Consider the following 16,857-nt stretch of genomic DNA (forward strand, 5'->3'; position numbering starts at 1 on the left):
GAGCATGAGGTCCACGAGAAAGATGAACCATTTATGTTGAGTTACAATCATCCACGTGGATTCATGATCTCCTCTCTGCCTTTGGTACCTATCACCTTTGTATACTATTCTTACAATGAAACAAAAACTGAAAAAGAAATAGGTAAAAATGTAAGCAAGTGATAAAGGAACAAGTTCTAAGAATTTTCAACAATAACAAAATGCTGACATTAGATTTCTTTTTTCATATATATATATATATTTATATATTACAGCTAATGACCATTTTTTCTGGAAGGACACTAATGACAATTTTCTAGCCCTTGTAATCATAGGTAACATCGTATCTTTATATATTCATTTCAATTAAAGGTACAGTTTAAAAGTTAGAAATTGAAATTTTAATTTAAAAGTTTTGGATTTAAATTTTTAAGATAGATGAGGTGAAATTTATAAAAAAAATGGTTATTTTTATGAAAGTTAATTTGATAGTTGTAGGTATCTAATTTTGGCTAACTATTATTTTTGAAGTATTGTATTATAGAAGCCTTCTAAGCATAGAAGCGCCCAAAGAAGTTCCAAGTGTGGAAGCGCTCAAGGGCATTCCAACGCGAAAGCAGCCAAGGTCGATCCAAACGCGTAAGTGTCCAAGAATAAGTATGGAACAGTTATTTATACAGAAGGTGAAAGTAGCTCAAAGCGAGTGGGAGAGTTTATAAGTTATCTTCACATTTGGGATGTTCTAGAGAGCGTGATTTGGTGGCTCAGATATGGAGATAGTTAAAAAGATTTTTTTTTAATATTTTCTTGAAGTACATGTGCTTTACCCTTTTTTCTTTCTTTCTTCCTTAAAGAATACATATGGCTTACTATCAAGTGTCATTATTTCTTTACCCAAAACTTATGCACACTACCCAATTATATGGTCATTCTCTTAATATTCCATAAGCCGTTCTTTAGCTGTTCTTGCATGATAAGCACGCTCTCTCATGATTGAACGTGTTCTCCTAACTATTTCTAAGAAAGTGCTTTTGATTAGTATAAATATAATAATCTTAGAGGTTGAGAGGCAATCAAAAATCATTAGAAACCCAGTAGAAATTATCCTGAAAGCTCTCTCAAGACTTTTCCTAATATTCTTTTTATTCAGCCTTTTTTATTCGTTGTAATCCATCACCTCCCCCTCACCATTTGCCACCAAAGGACTTATACTTCAAAACCTACTCCAGTTTTCCTCTCTGTTGCCTCTAGCGCAACTTGATTCACTCATTACAATATATCCTTTCTCCCTATTAAAAGAATCCTTTACCATAACTTTAGGGTTTTATTACAAAAAATACGAGAAATTTTAGGATTAAATGTGAAATTATCCTTTTCAATTGCGGCAGATGTGATGAAGGTCAAGCTAATCAGTTGTCTCACAAATATTTATAATAAATGAGTGTTAGTTATATTTGATAATTTTTATTGTCGTATCTTAGCATGTCGTGTTTAAATTTGATATTAACAATTATTTGAATAAACATGATATGACAAGATCAGTTAAACGAATTAAGATTTTAAAATATGTAGCTAGATACGTTTATTACTCGTGTTATATAAACATGACACGATTAAAATGTTTATTAAACAAATCGAATTAAATTTTATATGATATGACACGATAAATCTATTTAAATATGATTAACATGATTAATTTAAATGACTATCATAAACGAATCAAACATGCCATATTATATAAATTGACATAATAAAATGATTAATTAAAGTGGTTAAATCCCTCATATGCGAGTTAAGATGATTTAATCCGTCTAAAACATGGAATTATGATGTTATATATATATCGACATGTTTAAGACACGAAACACAATAACTTTAAATCTAAACAATTTAATTTCATACCGTTCTCATGTTATGTTATGTTAATGAATTGTGTCCAAAATTACAAACTCTAATATTAACAAACCTCTGATCAAAATTAGGCTTTACAACTGCCACTAGCAGTTGTAAAGAAAAGAATTGAAAGCGTTGCATTTATATATACAATGTGTTATTCATAACAATTAATGGACTGACATATTTTTGCTATGTAAGATCACACCAAGAAATAGTAGCTTGGACCTCCTACGACTGTTCTGTTATCAACTTTCATTGATTTAGGGAATTAAATGAAGCCAGAATTGAAAGGTTTTTCGTCATTGTTTTTATTTCCATGTTGTATATAACATATAGGAGGAACAAGTTACATTAATATTATAATTTTAGTCTCTTTATAATTTTGTTCACTTAAAGTTTCAAATCAATTCAATCTCCTTATCATATGGTAGAAAATATTATTTTTAAAAAAAAATAAATTTAACAATCGAAATTTTATTATTTAAACAAATAATTAGATATTTTTAATAAACTTAAATTTTAATATACATGATTTTCCTGAATAGAGTATGAAATCTAACAATTGAATTACTCAAATATAAATCATATTAAAAAATAATAAAATGTATAAAATTAAAATTAATTTTAAATCTGTATAATTAGAAATCACTTCTGTTTTTTTTGGGGGGGGGTAAAGAAGACAGAAAGAATGAAAAGTGCAAACAGTGAGAATCACGAATTAACCTTTAACGGCCATCCAACTCAAAGTGAAGTTAATCAAAGGGTACCTTATTAGGATGCTCTTAGCCTAATAAAACATCATTATAAGCTAAGGAATAAAGAAAAGAAGTTAGGATTAATGAGGCGTCTAGCAAATCCCAACAGGCAGCATTTTATAATAATAAAGAAATAATATAGGAATCATCATTTGGAGTAGCTTAATTGTATAATAGAATGGATCGTGGAAGCATCAATTAGTGCCAATGATTATCATAATTAAACCCCCCTAATTCACATTTAACTTCATATTTAAATTAGGTATCCTAAGCTTAACTCTCCTGATCCGTAACATCAAATTAAGTTACATTTTCTTTAGTGATTCAAATATTTATTTGTAATTGCTATACCCAATTGTGTAAGGTACTTGATATTTGTGGCCCAACTCTTCAAAAGGTACATTTAAAGTGGAATCAATGTCTCCAAACTAAACTAACAAAACCAAAGTGATATATCCAAGCTACAAATTAAGTGTTCAAAGTGAAGATTTCATACTTCTGCACAAAGCTGATATTACCAAGTGTGCAGTGAGCATGCAGTAACAAAAATCCATGGAACCTCATTATAATCATGCTTAGTCTTAGACTTTCCTCCATGCGAGCATGCAGCTGGCAGGCACAGAAGATATAGCACATTGCTTTCGGTAGTTCCCAGTTGATGATTGTATGTAGAAAATGTGTCTGCTTTCCGAAGCTTCAACACAAAACTATATATACTCTTACATATAAGAGCCGCATGGTGACATTTGCTGCTTTTTTTGTTTTAAAGTTTCTGCTGCTTAAAGGCAAAATACTGTATGCATAACCATGGGGAATTTGGTAATCAGGGCAAAAAGCTTGTTACATATACAGATTAAGTATACGGAATTTGAATAAAATTTGACATTATTTTACTAAGGATATTTATGATGAATTACTTTTTGTGTATTGATAAAAAAAAATAGATTATTATTTTTGATTTCTAGATTTAATTTTAATTTATAAATGTGTATTTTGAAAATCCTTAGTAAATAGTAATAAAATATCGGAAGGGGTTGGGTTTTTTTTAAAAAAAAATTTAATTTTTACCATTACTACCGAAAGAAAAGAAAAAGGAGAGATAAAATTGATAAAAGAAAAGTGCAAGTTGTAAAACAGCATAATGATGCAGTACATTTCGTACAGTTGCATAAAACATTAATAACTCTCACAAAGCCTGGGGGACATTGCAAGGCATACAGGACGCACGTAGCTTATCTTAGAGGAAAAACGATTACGAAATTCTAAGAATTAATACTAGTGAAAGATGTAAGATCCAATTATTGTTTTGACTACGGCTTCAACCTTCAGAGCTGTCCTTCTTCGCCAAGCTTTGTTTGTTGTTGTGCATCCACACCTTAAGGACTCGCCTCTTGATTCCAATCTCTTGGCAAAACTGCTGCACAACAGACTCATCCAGCTTTTGAATCCTCCATCCAGCCTTCTCCGCAAAGTTGAACATCTTTTCTTTCTGCTCCTGGGTGAACTTGGTCCTGAACCTTTTCCTCATCTTTCCACTTACCCTTGCTGCACCTCCTCCTCCGTCATCTTTCTCATCTGTTTCTGAAGGGACTGAGCCTCCTTTGTAGGACATTATCATCTGATGAGGTGGTTCTGCCCTGGAGGAAATCAAGGTACCAGCAGCTGCAGAGGCACCCAGAATGTAGTTGTGGTGAGGAGTACCCAAGATGAGTTTTCTCCCCGTAGCGTTGTTGAGGAGCGCGGAGTGGTAACAATCGAAGGGGCAGTCACATTCTATCTCTTTTCGGTGGAAGTTCCTATGGCAGTTGCAAGCTGAGCACTTGAACGCCTCAAGAGAGCCTTCTTCGCCGCTCGGCAGGAACTCTCCGCACCCATCCGTGGCGTTTCCTCCCATGGCTGCTGCATGGTTCTTCAGGCATTCCCTGTACCTCACCACTTTCTTGTGAGCTCTAAGGTTTTCTTCCATGCTTGGAGAGGGCGGTCCAGTACCGACTCCTGAAGAAAAGATAATGTGGCCATTTCCTCCGCAGTTTCTTGAGATTGGCATATCTTTTTCTTTTCGAGGGCTCGCACTATTCATCTCTCTCTCAAATACCGTTCACCGGACTGGGGACTGTTGCTTTAATCAACTACTTCTCTGCTTCTACGGAGCTTCTTTACTAGTTTCTATTTATAGGAAATCGGTGGAAACCAAATGGAGATTGCTGATGAGCAAATTAATGGCAATATTTATCTTCTAACACAAGATATGGACTGGGATTGACAAATGACTCTAGAATTAACAAAAAGGAATGCAACTTTGTTTCACTTGCATCGAAAGAGACTGAAGTTTATGACCTCGGATTCTTTGAAAAGATGTTTGAGTTCAAGTGTTTCGTGAGAAAGACAAAATATGAAGGCTGTCTTTCTTGAGAAAGAGAGTGAGAGAGAGAGAGAGAACAAATTTCAAATACTTTGCTAGTGAATCCTCCAAGTAAAGAGAGAGAGACCACCTTTTTTCATATGGTGAATTTTAGAAGTGAAGCAACAAAAGGGAAGCAAACTATATATAATAAAATTAGTGGTCGACAAAGGGGGTGGGGAGACTTAATTAAAGAAATTAAAGGTGTAGACGTATATATTTAGTACGGTAGAGCAACTACCAGTTGCTTATAACATTAATGCGCGGGGAGAGACTGATGAACATGAAAGACAATATTCAAGGATAGTTTTTATTAAGGGTAGAGCTTGCTTTGCTTGCACAATCAGCCATCAAGCTCAGGCCACGGAGGAAATGCACCTTTTCTTAAATCAGAATTAATTTCTCACTATTCCATTAGTCAGGTCTACTCTCCTTCAATAATGGTATTGATTCACAAAAATGTTAAATTAATTCCTCCAAATCCAATACTCAAATGGAAAAACCCCATATAATTTTCTTTTCTGACTTCAAAATTAAAAGAATATAAGACAATAATTACTTTAATATCATATTAAATTTTAAAATGAATATTCAACTTAAAACCAACAATTAATACGTGAAAAATAAAATTATTATGATATTTCAATCAATTAACATCATATTAATAAATAATCCTAATTGACCAAAAAGAAGGAACGATTTAAATCAAAAGGGAAAGGACAGATATGAAATGGTTTCCAAAAACCAAAATAAGCACGACTGCGGCCGGGCAATTACAATGCTGCAGGACTGCAGAGCTTCTTTAGCACAGGTTATGAATTAAATGAACATTTTCATGCAATAAAACAAGGACAAGGGAGGTACTGAAAAGCTTCGTGGGATCATTTTGTTCACTGGTCTTATAAGGCACGAACGGAAGAGGTGCCTTGATGTTTCAGCTACCTACTTTACATGTTTACAGGGTTTGGGTGGGTGCCTTCGAGAGCTGTTGGCTGCTTTTTTCCTCTCTATATAATAGACTAGGTGATAGATTTGGTTGAATGAATTTGAACTAGTCAAAGTCTCTGTTCCTTTGAAAACATATTCTTGTTAAGGTGAAATTCCTTTTTCTTTTTCTTTGTGTGTGTGTGTGAGCTCATCTGGAACTCTGACCAATGCCAATTGGAGGAAAGGTGGGTAGATCAAGGCCATGACACCTTTGATCTGGTCTGGCCTGGCTGCTGTTGCCAATGTCATGAAAGGAAAAGGTCTAATCTTACCATTGCGCTTAGGTGCTCAAGTCTGAAGAGGAGAGGGGAACCGGGGTTGGTTGCCAAATCAGGGCTGCAAGTGGCAACTGGCAAGGGCCTAAGTTACCTTATCCACACCAAATTGACCTTGCTGCCTTATATTTCATTTATTACCTAGTGTTGTAATATTTCGAACAACACAAACGCATAAATTTTTAAAAGGTTAATTTATGTTGAATTATCAATTGAATAGTAAAATTCATACATAGTCCGTGAACTTGTAGGTAGGTTTCTTTTTCATGCATGAGAGATAGAATTTATGTTTATGACATCTTTTTATAATGTTTATGACATCTTTTTATAATATTTATGATTCATTCTTCCAGTGGTATGTTGTGCACATGTATGTCCATATATATACAGCACGAATCACTCCCATGTCATGCACATGACACTAATATAGGCAACTATATTTACATCATGCTTTTAAGTTTTAATCGAAAAATAGTGATGAATTTGAAATATTTTAAAAAGTAAAAGATGAAATCACAAGAATTTTATTTTTATATCGATAAATGAAAATGAAATTCTTACTCTTGTATTTAGTATGAGTACAAGAAAAAAAATCCTTATAATTATTTACTAAAGCATCTGTATATTAATTCAACATTTTGGTGGGTACCTTGGAAAAAAAATGACTTGCTTCATCTAATATATGTCATTACCAACCTCATCGTTTTAACAATTGTTTCATTTAATTTATGTGTGTGTGTGTGTGCATGTATATATCAGTGTAGTATAGCTTTAAGTATTAGGGTAGGAAGCGGCAGGCGAGCTCACATTTCGTGACAAAATGAGCAAAGCGTTGACACAAGGAAACATTGTTTTGATCACAATAATTCTCAATATTAATGGCCATGCCTTAACCCCTTAACTTCTCTTACCTAAACCTGGAACTAGCAGGCATTGATGTCTTACCGACTGATGGCATCTTCACCAATTCCATCTACATATATACATATAATCCAACAAAAATAGAATCTTGGTTTTTTTCTTTTTTCCAGTATACATATATTTATTGTATAAAAATGACTCAGGCACACCATTAATGCTGCTCATCTCACTACATCAGTATTTTGAATTTCAACCACAATCTGCAATTCAGGACAAGATTGACGATCGATGCCGACCGTTCAAACTCTTCTGAAAATTTTTTTACTCCTCTTCCAGTCATTTAACAAAGCCTCTTTCCTCCCTTCACTATGGTGGGCTGTTTTTATTTATTTATTTATTTGTTTTTTGGCATTGTTTCAGCTTGAGTTGATCCCCCCCTGGCCTTATGAGATACATTTATTGTGTTTTTCATTAACTAAAGTAAAGAGAACACATACTCTATTACCGTCCAACATAGTGTGAAATGAAGGAACATTGAGTTCGTTTCCTGTGTTTTTTACTTTGAAAGTTTCAACCCTGGCTGGCAGGCGGGCAGGCAGGCTCCATCATTAATTTGGGTTGGCGGAATTGTTATGGATATTTGATTGCCAAGACTACTGCTGTCTCTTCTACATTTAGTAAATAAAACCAGCTACTGAGTCTGAGTGGAATTGCGATACCGTTAGATGGAACAAGTTTGCAGACGTACGTGGCATCTTCTTCACACATTTATTTTGTAGCCCACTGTTAGTTGATCTCTTACGGTGAAGAGACCTCCCAACCCGCTTACAAAGCACAACCAGCTTTTGTCACATCTACTACGACAGTGCAAAACAAAGTATATATATAAGTAAAATAACATGCACGAATAAAATTAATTTTATTTCTAATCTAGTTTTAATTAATTAATAGTATTATAATTTAATTTTACTTACTTAAAAAATAATTTAATTCTAATTAATAGTCTATTTTTAATTATTTAGTAGAATTATAGTTCAACTCTAATAAATTAACAGTGTTGTAGTTTAATTAACCAATAACATTGTAGTGTAATTCTAACAAAATAATTTGCACAATTGTTTTAACAGTAAATTTTATAATTTTTTTGCATTCGAGCATTGGGTTCATTAATTGTAGTATGATTCCCTTGATTAAAATAGTAAGATTCGAATATCTTTTCCCAAATCAAATTTGATTATCACTCAAGTCGCGTGTCTTAGTATGTCTTGCTTCATTAGTGATTGAGTTAGGGTAATTAATGGAATAAATCATTGACAAATACCATATTATAACTTGAAATTAGAAAAAAAAAAAAGACAAAGGACTATAAAAAAGATTTAGATAATTGACATTGTTCACAAAATTAAAGTACTTATTTTTAAGAAAATTTTGATAAAATTTATTTTTAAATCTCTTAAAAAATTATATTTATTTTAATAGAGTTGTATTATTGTATCATCTAATAGTGTATAGAAGCTGTACATTGTCATTGTATCAAATGAATGCCATTTGTCTATCATGTGACATGTTAATATATATTAATATGACATGATGAGATAACTATTTGATATTTTTATTTTTAATCTCAATATTATATTAGTAGCATATGAGTATAAAATGATAGATTGTATTTTAATTAATAATTAACAATAAACTTATTTAACTTAAAATAAAAAAATAAATTAAATTAAAGACATTTATTTGATATTTTTAAATTGTTCATAAATTTTTTCGAACATTATCCCCTTAATCATCTCTTTTACAAACAACAACTCCTAGACCTCACGACGCAGCGTTTAGTGCTATCCCAAAAGTAGGGTTTCGGGATGCAGCAATCGGCAGTTGGGACTATAAAAGGAGACTCTAACCCCGTCGTTCGCGTGGGTTTTTCGTATCTCATTTCATTTTCTTTTCTGTTTTGGTCTTTTTAAAAGAATTGGGTTTGGTTGGATCATAATAATGGATCAAATGATGAGTCTGAGAGACCAACAACATGATGGATTCGTACCATGATTCCTCGTATTTAAGTCTCTGATGATCTCATTCTCTTTTTATTTTTTTTATTTTTTTGTTCTTTTACAATTTGATTCGAGGCCTTTTTTGTGTTTTTCCTCACGATAGCGGTTGATAAATGATAAATAAATGGAGCTTTTCCCTTTTCTTTAAAGAAAAATAAAAACTAGTTTTTGCTTCTAATGCAACAAATCGATCCTTGTTTTGCTGGGTTCTGAAATTGTGAAATCCTTCGGCCTTGTGAATGGCAAAAGGGTCACCAATCCAAGATTTAACTGATTTTGATTCATTATATTCTGTTTGGAATCTGGATTTGGTTTGACCAAACTTGGCTACCTTGGCGGAGGTAAAGCATAGGATGCCCGATTTGAATAGCAAGTTAAATGTGATTAAGGGTGTAATTATGATAAGCCTAGGCACTAATTGATGCTTCCACAAGCCTTATATTGCAAGATAACACACCCAGCAAACCAATAAGTCCTTCACCATAAAATAAAAATGGACAGCTAATCTCAATTCTTTAGCTTAATGGTGTGATTCATGTATGCCCATCCAGCCGAAAGAAACAATATAAAAAGATTAACAAATGTCAACTTATTTTATTCACTTGTACATTTTTAAATTCAGTCGGTATATATGCTAAGATATGAAAGGTTGTTGTAGTTGTACCAAAGCAGAAGCAAATGCTTCTGGTTGTGGATAGTGCAAGGACGTGTATTCTCCAGAGGAAACAAAGCCACCAGCCTATTAAATATCATATAAATCTTTTTGCAGTTGGGAGTGATTCAGGATTCAATTGAATCCCATTAGTTGCTCACTGTAACTCTTTGAGCAATAAGGAATATCATGCGCAACTGTTCCCTGGTCCGTGGTTGTCAGGTTAAAGTTAGAGATTAAGGAATGGTAGAGCTCCGATTCCGTGGCATCCAACAGAGATCAGGGAAGTTCGGGATTTATTATCTTTCAAGTTACATTGAGATCCAGATTTATGGAGCGTATTGTTGCTGCTAGCAACAACTATATCGTCCATGAGTAAACTAATTTTAGTGATATGCAATTTCCAGTTAGGAGCTAGTGAAGTCTCGTTGGAGAACAAAATTAGCCTCGTGATGATATAAAAAATTGCACAACTTGCTTGAACCATACGATACTTCGCTATGTTTGGAAATGTTTGCATTGCGCACGATTTTCCGATACAACTTTAAAATTTGTTCTTGTTTGTTTAATTAACCCTCAATATTTAAATCTGATGATTTTGAAAGCCTCATCCTTCGTTAGAGAGAGAGAGAAATCTGCATCACACTAAATAGCCTAATTACATTTATAACAAACTCATAAAACTTGTTCAACCAGAGCACTCTTATCAGTGAACAGGGCAGTATCTCGTTATATCTAAGAAAATTAACAACAGAAGGAAGTTTGCAAGGAAAATTTGTACTTGAGATCAGTATTCATACATAGACATCTCATGCTTCAGTTTTATGGAGTGATACACCTTCTCTGGACTAAGCCTCCCTTCTTTGTGGTATGCAGGTAGATTCATCTAAGATCATCTTGCAAATCAGCCTAAAATTCAGTGTCGAAACATGCTAACATGATCTTTGAGACCATGGACCTCGCAAAAGGGATGTAGCTCAAGCTATACCTATATATCAAGGAAATAAAAAAAAGGAAAAACATTAAGATCCAGACTTAAATGAAAACAAAGATATAATTCTTGGCAGCATGATGAATGACTCCTCAACCAGGAGTTCCACCAAACTAGGCAAGGGCCAATGCATCTATACATCCAAGAATTTTCACACCAAAAATTTTGTGGAACATCATGCTCTTCCAATCTTTGGTCATTGGCATTCTTTTAGTAGTGGTATATGTTGCTTAAACCATATTTGTCTCAAATGATGTACAGGACAGAACATAATTGTTTGGTTCTTTGGAGAACCATAACTCCTTTGTGATATGGTAAAATTAAATAGAAGCAACATATATTGAATTTGAATGTTTTTACATACCAAATCAGTGCACCAAATTCTAAAATGATGGCCAAAAGTGTCAATAGCTTGTTATGAACCTGCCCAATAAGATGGGAGAGTTAAGGTTATCACGTAACCTGTCACATCTTAAATTACTGAAAGTTTAAAAAAAGAAAAAGGGGGGCAGGATGATAAAAATAAAAGACACAAGGCTAATACTGACTTACATAGAAAGCACAAAACAGAGCAATAATCATGCTTGCAAGATATATGGCCGTTGCATATATCCGAACAGGATCAAGCATCATTGACACCTGCCTTTTAGGGCCAATGAGGAATGCGGTGCTGCCATACAAAAGACTCCAACTTAGCATCTGAAATAAACACAATACCCACAAAGAAAAATTATAAATGGAAAGAAATGGAGCTACTTTGACGAGGGACTACATAACACAAAGAAGTTGCATAAACAAGCAACAAAGAAACCAGCAGTCTGTAAAAAGTTCGTAATCCACATATTAAAAGTTAAAGTGGCAAAGGTTGTCTCTCCCAACTCCCTTCCCTTTCCAGCAAGAGGAGGAGAGAAGATCAGAGGACACAAACATGACAACACAAAATTCTGGAACAAACTATTATATGGACATGGTAAGATATAATAACAAAAATATATATTTTCATACAGACATAAATGCAGAAAGAGTCATAAAAGCTATTAAGGTTATTTTATTATCCTATAAATAATTTTTAAATAGTTTAAGTAGCCTTCAAATTTGGTTTTAAAAGAAGCTAAAACCAGAAAGCAAGCTGGCCCAATCTCCTGGCCGAAAAAAATCTGGACCAATATGGCTTAAAAAAAGTCACAAGCTTGACACACCCCAAATTTTAGACCTACATCAATATAGGCATCTTTTTCTCACAGGTCATGCTTTTTCTTCCTAACCCAGTCACCACCATCAAGCAACTTCCTCTGTATCTTCTTCACTAGCTTCAGGCAACATGATAAATCAGAATCAACAAAGGCAAATGACATTAGTCATCACCTCAACAACTAAGTCAGCTCACTCCTATCTTTCTTTCTTCCTCTTCCTCTTCTTGAATATCATATCTTTCTCATCTCTCTTATCTCTATCTCCTGTAGGGACTGCTCATGTCACTGCTTCATCAGTGGCAGTGCTATCCCCTTTAAATCTCTTTTCAATTTTGAATCCCATGTCCACTCCAGTATCCATGCCTCTGCGACAAGATCTTTCATTTTTACTTTGCCACACCTGCCATGTAGTGATATTCCATATCCATGACAACCATGACCCTAATATGCCTAGGGGTGATGGATGTTCATGCTTCATAGGAAGGAATGAAAAACAAAGGTTCATAAATAAAAGTATGGACTTTTCCATAAAGCAAAAACCAATGAGTGAAATAAAAAGAAAATTAACAAAAGTAAGTAATAAACAGACTACATTCAATTTTAAGGAGCAAAGGTGACTAAATTTTTAAAGTAATTTTGCCTAGCATTGAACCAGCAAAACTTCATTACATACATGAACCTCATGAACAAGAAGTAGAACATGAGCCCGTTGTAACTTTGCTAAGGATTTAACATCCTTTACTCAAAAAGAAATAAAAGACCAATAACTATTTATTTTGGGTAGTAATACGTTACGTAGAATAGTGAAAAGGGAATGAAGGAAAGTGGATGGGAGGAAACTAGGGAGGGAAAAACTCATTTCCCTAACATGTTTTGAAGAATGGAAACATACCATGCATCACACCAAAAAATCTACTCCCTCTATGGAAGGAAAATTAAAAGAACACACTCAACCCGGACTCCTTCCCATCCTCCCCAATGCTCTATGATCAGCTATTGAATTTCACAGTTTGCAAGTACCCCTTTGTTCCAGCTTCTCCTTCCCTCCAGCTAAACAGTGTGTCAATGAGAGGTGGAGGAAATCGCATGCACACTTAAATAATTTAAACAAGCCACCAAAACCTATACCATGCACGAACAAAGCATACAAACAACTAAACCATGAGAACAGGTGACTATGTGCGCCTGCAGACACATGTAAATGCATAATCACACATGTTATAGTTTAACCAACAAATTAGAAGCCTGACAAATAAATAAATAAATTTAGATACAAACCTTCCAAGTGAAAGCAAATTGCCAAATGTAAATGTGATTCCGAACTTGATTGGATGGAAGAAAACAAGGATTGACTGTGAGATAAGCAAGAGAAAGGGAAATCAGATTATATTCAATAGCACTAAATTCAATGAAGCAAAATGAAGCAATATCACTACAAAAAAAATTTAAACCACTGCCCCATCACCAGAAAAGTGTTCAGAACTGAACTTCCAAATTTTTTTGGCAACACAAAAGAAATGATACCAATCACCATGATGATAACTGTAATGTGACTTATTTACACTTTCACAAGAAAATAATATTTTAGGGATGCTACCTCAACAATGCAAGCTAGGATACTAAACTTCCAAACTTCTCATGAAAGGAATGTACACATCAATAATAAATGCAACTTAAAACAAATTAACCGATAGCAAACACTTATATTGTGAAGACTGAAAAGTATGCAAGGTAAGAAATTTTAAATTTGTCATGATAATTTTGAAGCAGTTGTAAACAGTGAACATATTTCTTATTTCACATATCTCAATTTGTCAAGCGAATGAGCAAGTTTCCACAGAAAAGAACTCATACTTCTCAGAGAAAGTTTCAAAACATGAATATATTGTGAGGAATTAAAACAACCAAATCACCTCATTGAATCTGAACTTTGAAGAGTGTGATCAATATTACTCAGTATCAACCAAATCGCAGAATAGTAAAAAATTTTAGTAGGTCAATGGAACTATCATTAAGGAATTTTTTAAGCTTCATATCACCATATCTTTATCTCACCCAGTACATTACTCCACACATTTTTTGCTTCAAGAAAAATTAATTACTATGGAAAATGGTAATTTTCCAGGACAAAAGTCCGATACATTAGTTTAAAGAAAAGGTAGCACCATAATCATTGTAGTCTAAAACCTCAATGGTAGGTAACACTTATACATTAGGGGAAGTTCTTTAAAGAAACTACCAGCAAATAAATTATTTTGTGCAGCTTAGGCTATTGATTTTTGCAACATTTGGTGCATTTGGGGTTATTAAAAGTAAGCCTTCTATGATAAACAATGACAAATAACAGATCAGACAAATACTCAGTAGATAAAAACAACCATAAATCATTCATTAATCATGTAAGATCAAATTTGAAGCAGTTCACAGTTTCAATGCTTAATATATTTAACACATCAACTTAAATTTCAATTGTATGAAAGAAAAAATAGAAAAAAAAGGAAAGAAGAGAAGCGGGGAGAAGGTGGTCGGACAAAGTATACTAGATGAAAACAGAAGAATGCCACCCTTTCAGTCACATATCCTCTTTAGGCTCTTCTTGAAGTTAAAAGTATTTCGGTAGTAGGAGAAATAAATCAGTTCTCAGTTTAGTTAGTTGCCATTTAAAAATTGTTTCATCTAAGCAGTTACATCTATTTGAATGGCTATGTCATTGCATTGAAAACCAATAAAAAAGGACTATAGTATACATAACAAACAATAAAAGAACAAATACTTACCAGGAGTGTACAAGTTAAACCAGCAACCAAACAGATTGCAAACCCATAAAACCTCTGACACAAGAGAGAAAGAAAGATATTAGTTAAAATAATTAGATTCCGTCTGATTGTTACTAAATAATTAGATTCTGTTTGATTGTTACTTTTGCTATTTGCTTTTTACATCATAAAAAGTTGCTAGAAAAAAAAGCAGAGGGTAGGAAGCAAAATCGTAATTGATTAAAAATGAAGAAATTAATAAAATGCAACTCCGACTCTAACATAACTATTCTATATAAAGAGAAACATCATGCACTTTATTCTCCAAAAGCAAATTACATTTTAATTATTAAATCTTCAAAAATAGTTTTTTTTTTCTTTTTTGGTGCTGCCCAAAGGCATTTTTCCTTTATGAATTCTCGAAACAAAAAGCAAGTAGCAAAAGCAACAAGCAAATGTTAACTTACAGAATTGCAAGTACAGTTAACGAAACACAAACAGAACGAAGTAAAAGACAAAAAATGGCGAAAGCTAAGGCATGTCAAGTCGATCATAGTCAAAACCTAGCTGCTGATTTTGATTATAACTTTGAAAATGCAAATTTTGATTATAACTATAGAACAACAAAATGAAACATTGGCAACAATGAGATCCCGGTTGCGAAAGCACCTGCAATTATACAGAGTATCAGGTATTGGGAAAAGAGGAATCCACATTGAATGTTTTCAAGCCAATTGAAAAGTGACCCAGATCTTAAGTCTGAAGAAAATTATTCAGATTCCAACAGTTGGAAGGAGAGCTAGCAATTTAACCGGAGTTCAGTTGGAAGAAGCAAGTTAAGAGAAAGCAATATTAAAAAAAGAAAGAAACCTGCTTGGTGGTCAAGGTGCACTGGCGATTGAAGTCGTCCATGAAAGAGAAAGAGTTCCCTTCTTCTAATGCAGGCTGTTGCTGGTCGTCATCCCCCTCCATTCCTACCAGCATTTTCATCTTCTCAAACGCATGGTTCATCTTCTCCATCTTTCTCTCTCGTTGGATGGGGTTGGATCTGATCTACCTCTCTACTTCATGTTATCGATTTATTTCTTCATATTTGCTTAATCTGTCGCTTTAATTTTAAGAAAACTTCGAAAGCTACAATACTCCTGCGTCCTGACTTCTTTTATAGTTTGGGCCCAACTCTGCCGTCATCTGGGCCTCTTGTTATCCTTTTGGTTAAATGCCATCTTGGGCTTCTCTTTTTTGGGTTCATTGTCATGTCGGACTCTACCTTATGCCCTACTTACGTTTTTTATAAAGTACTTTTCTTAAATTGGCTCGATGCATAAGACGTTTTTGAAAATAGACTTCTCTATAATTTTAATTATTTTTAATTAAAAAAAATAAAATTTAAATAAAATTATCCTTAATGAAATCGACTCATTCATTAAGATCTGTCCCTCAATCCGAAACCTATTAATGGGTCACGAGTCAAGTATGTTAATATGGTCCACAACTTGTCAGTTCTCATCGACAGAACGTATATTTCCTCAGAAGCAATTCTGTCAAAAGCATTCCTTTTCAGTTCAACTTTTGAGCATTTTCGCAATGGTAGGAGCATTTCAGAGTGATTATTATTCACATATAGGTAGTTCACACATTGAACAGTGAGAGGAAGTTGACATTACGCGAAGAAAGGTATAATTTTTTTTATTTTATTTTGAACCATATGAAGAACTGGTTATTCTTCATTTTTAGGGCTTAGGTTTTTGAGCATAAACCTATACTTATTGCTTGTTCATATTGATGTTCTTGTTGTTTGAAATTGTTGAATATAAACATGAAGGTGGTATTGTTGGTGTTGTTACGGTGGAAAGGTCACCATGCATGCGTGAGTGGTTGATATGTATGCGTTATGACCCTTTGATAGGAATTGGGTTGAGGATTTAGATATTGTGTGACTAAGGGCTTGCTTACGTGGTTGGCACCTTAGTGACTGGATTTTTGCATGGGGTCACTTAAGATTTGCGTGATTGCATAAAGGTTAAACTTTGCGTGACTGATTGATAGGTCTC

General features: G+C 33.7%; 2 protein-coding genes across 2 annotated transcripts; both read right to left on the bottom strand.

The window, feature by feature from the left end:
* On the bottom strand, window positions 3,736-5,144 carry LOC18612008 (zinc-finger homeodomain protein 4). Its single transcript, XM_007048565.2, has one exon. The coding sequence runs from the start codon at window positions 4,708-4,710 to the stop codon at window positions 3,949-3,951; it is 762 nt and encodes a 253-aa protein (XP_007048627.2). The 5' UTR covers window positions 4,711-5,144; the 3' UTR covers window positions 3,736-3,948.
* On the bottom strand, window positions 10,503-15,941 carry LOC18612009 (vesicle transport protein SFT2B). The gene is made up of 6 exons (XM_007048566.2): window positions 15,674-15,941; window positions 14,825-14,878; window positions 13,326-13,399; window positions 11,407-11,524; window positions 11,219-11,277; window positions 10,503-10,851 (listed from the first exon to the last, which is right to left on the bottom strand). The coding sequence occupies exons 1-6, from the start codon at window positions 15,821-15,823 to the stop codon at window positions 10,773-10,775; spliced, it is 534 nt and encodes a 177-aa protein (XP_007048628.2). The 5' UTR covers window positions 15,824-15,941; the 3' UTR covers window positions 10,503-10,772.

The sequence above is a fragment of the Theobroma cacao genome, chromosome 1 (assembly GCF_000208745.1).
Source record: "Theobroma cacao cultivar B97-61/B2 chromosome 1, Criollo_cocoa_genome_V2, whole genome shotgun sequence".
Taxonomy (NCBI): domain Eukaryota; kingdom Viridiplantae; phylum Streptophyta; class Magnoliopsida; order Malvales; family Malvaceae; genus Theobroma; species Theobroma cacao.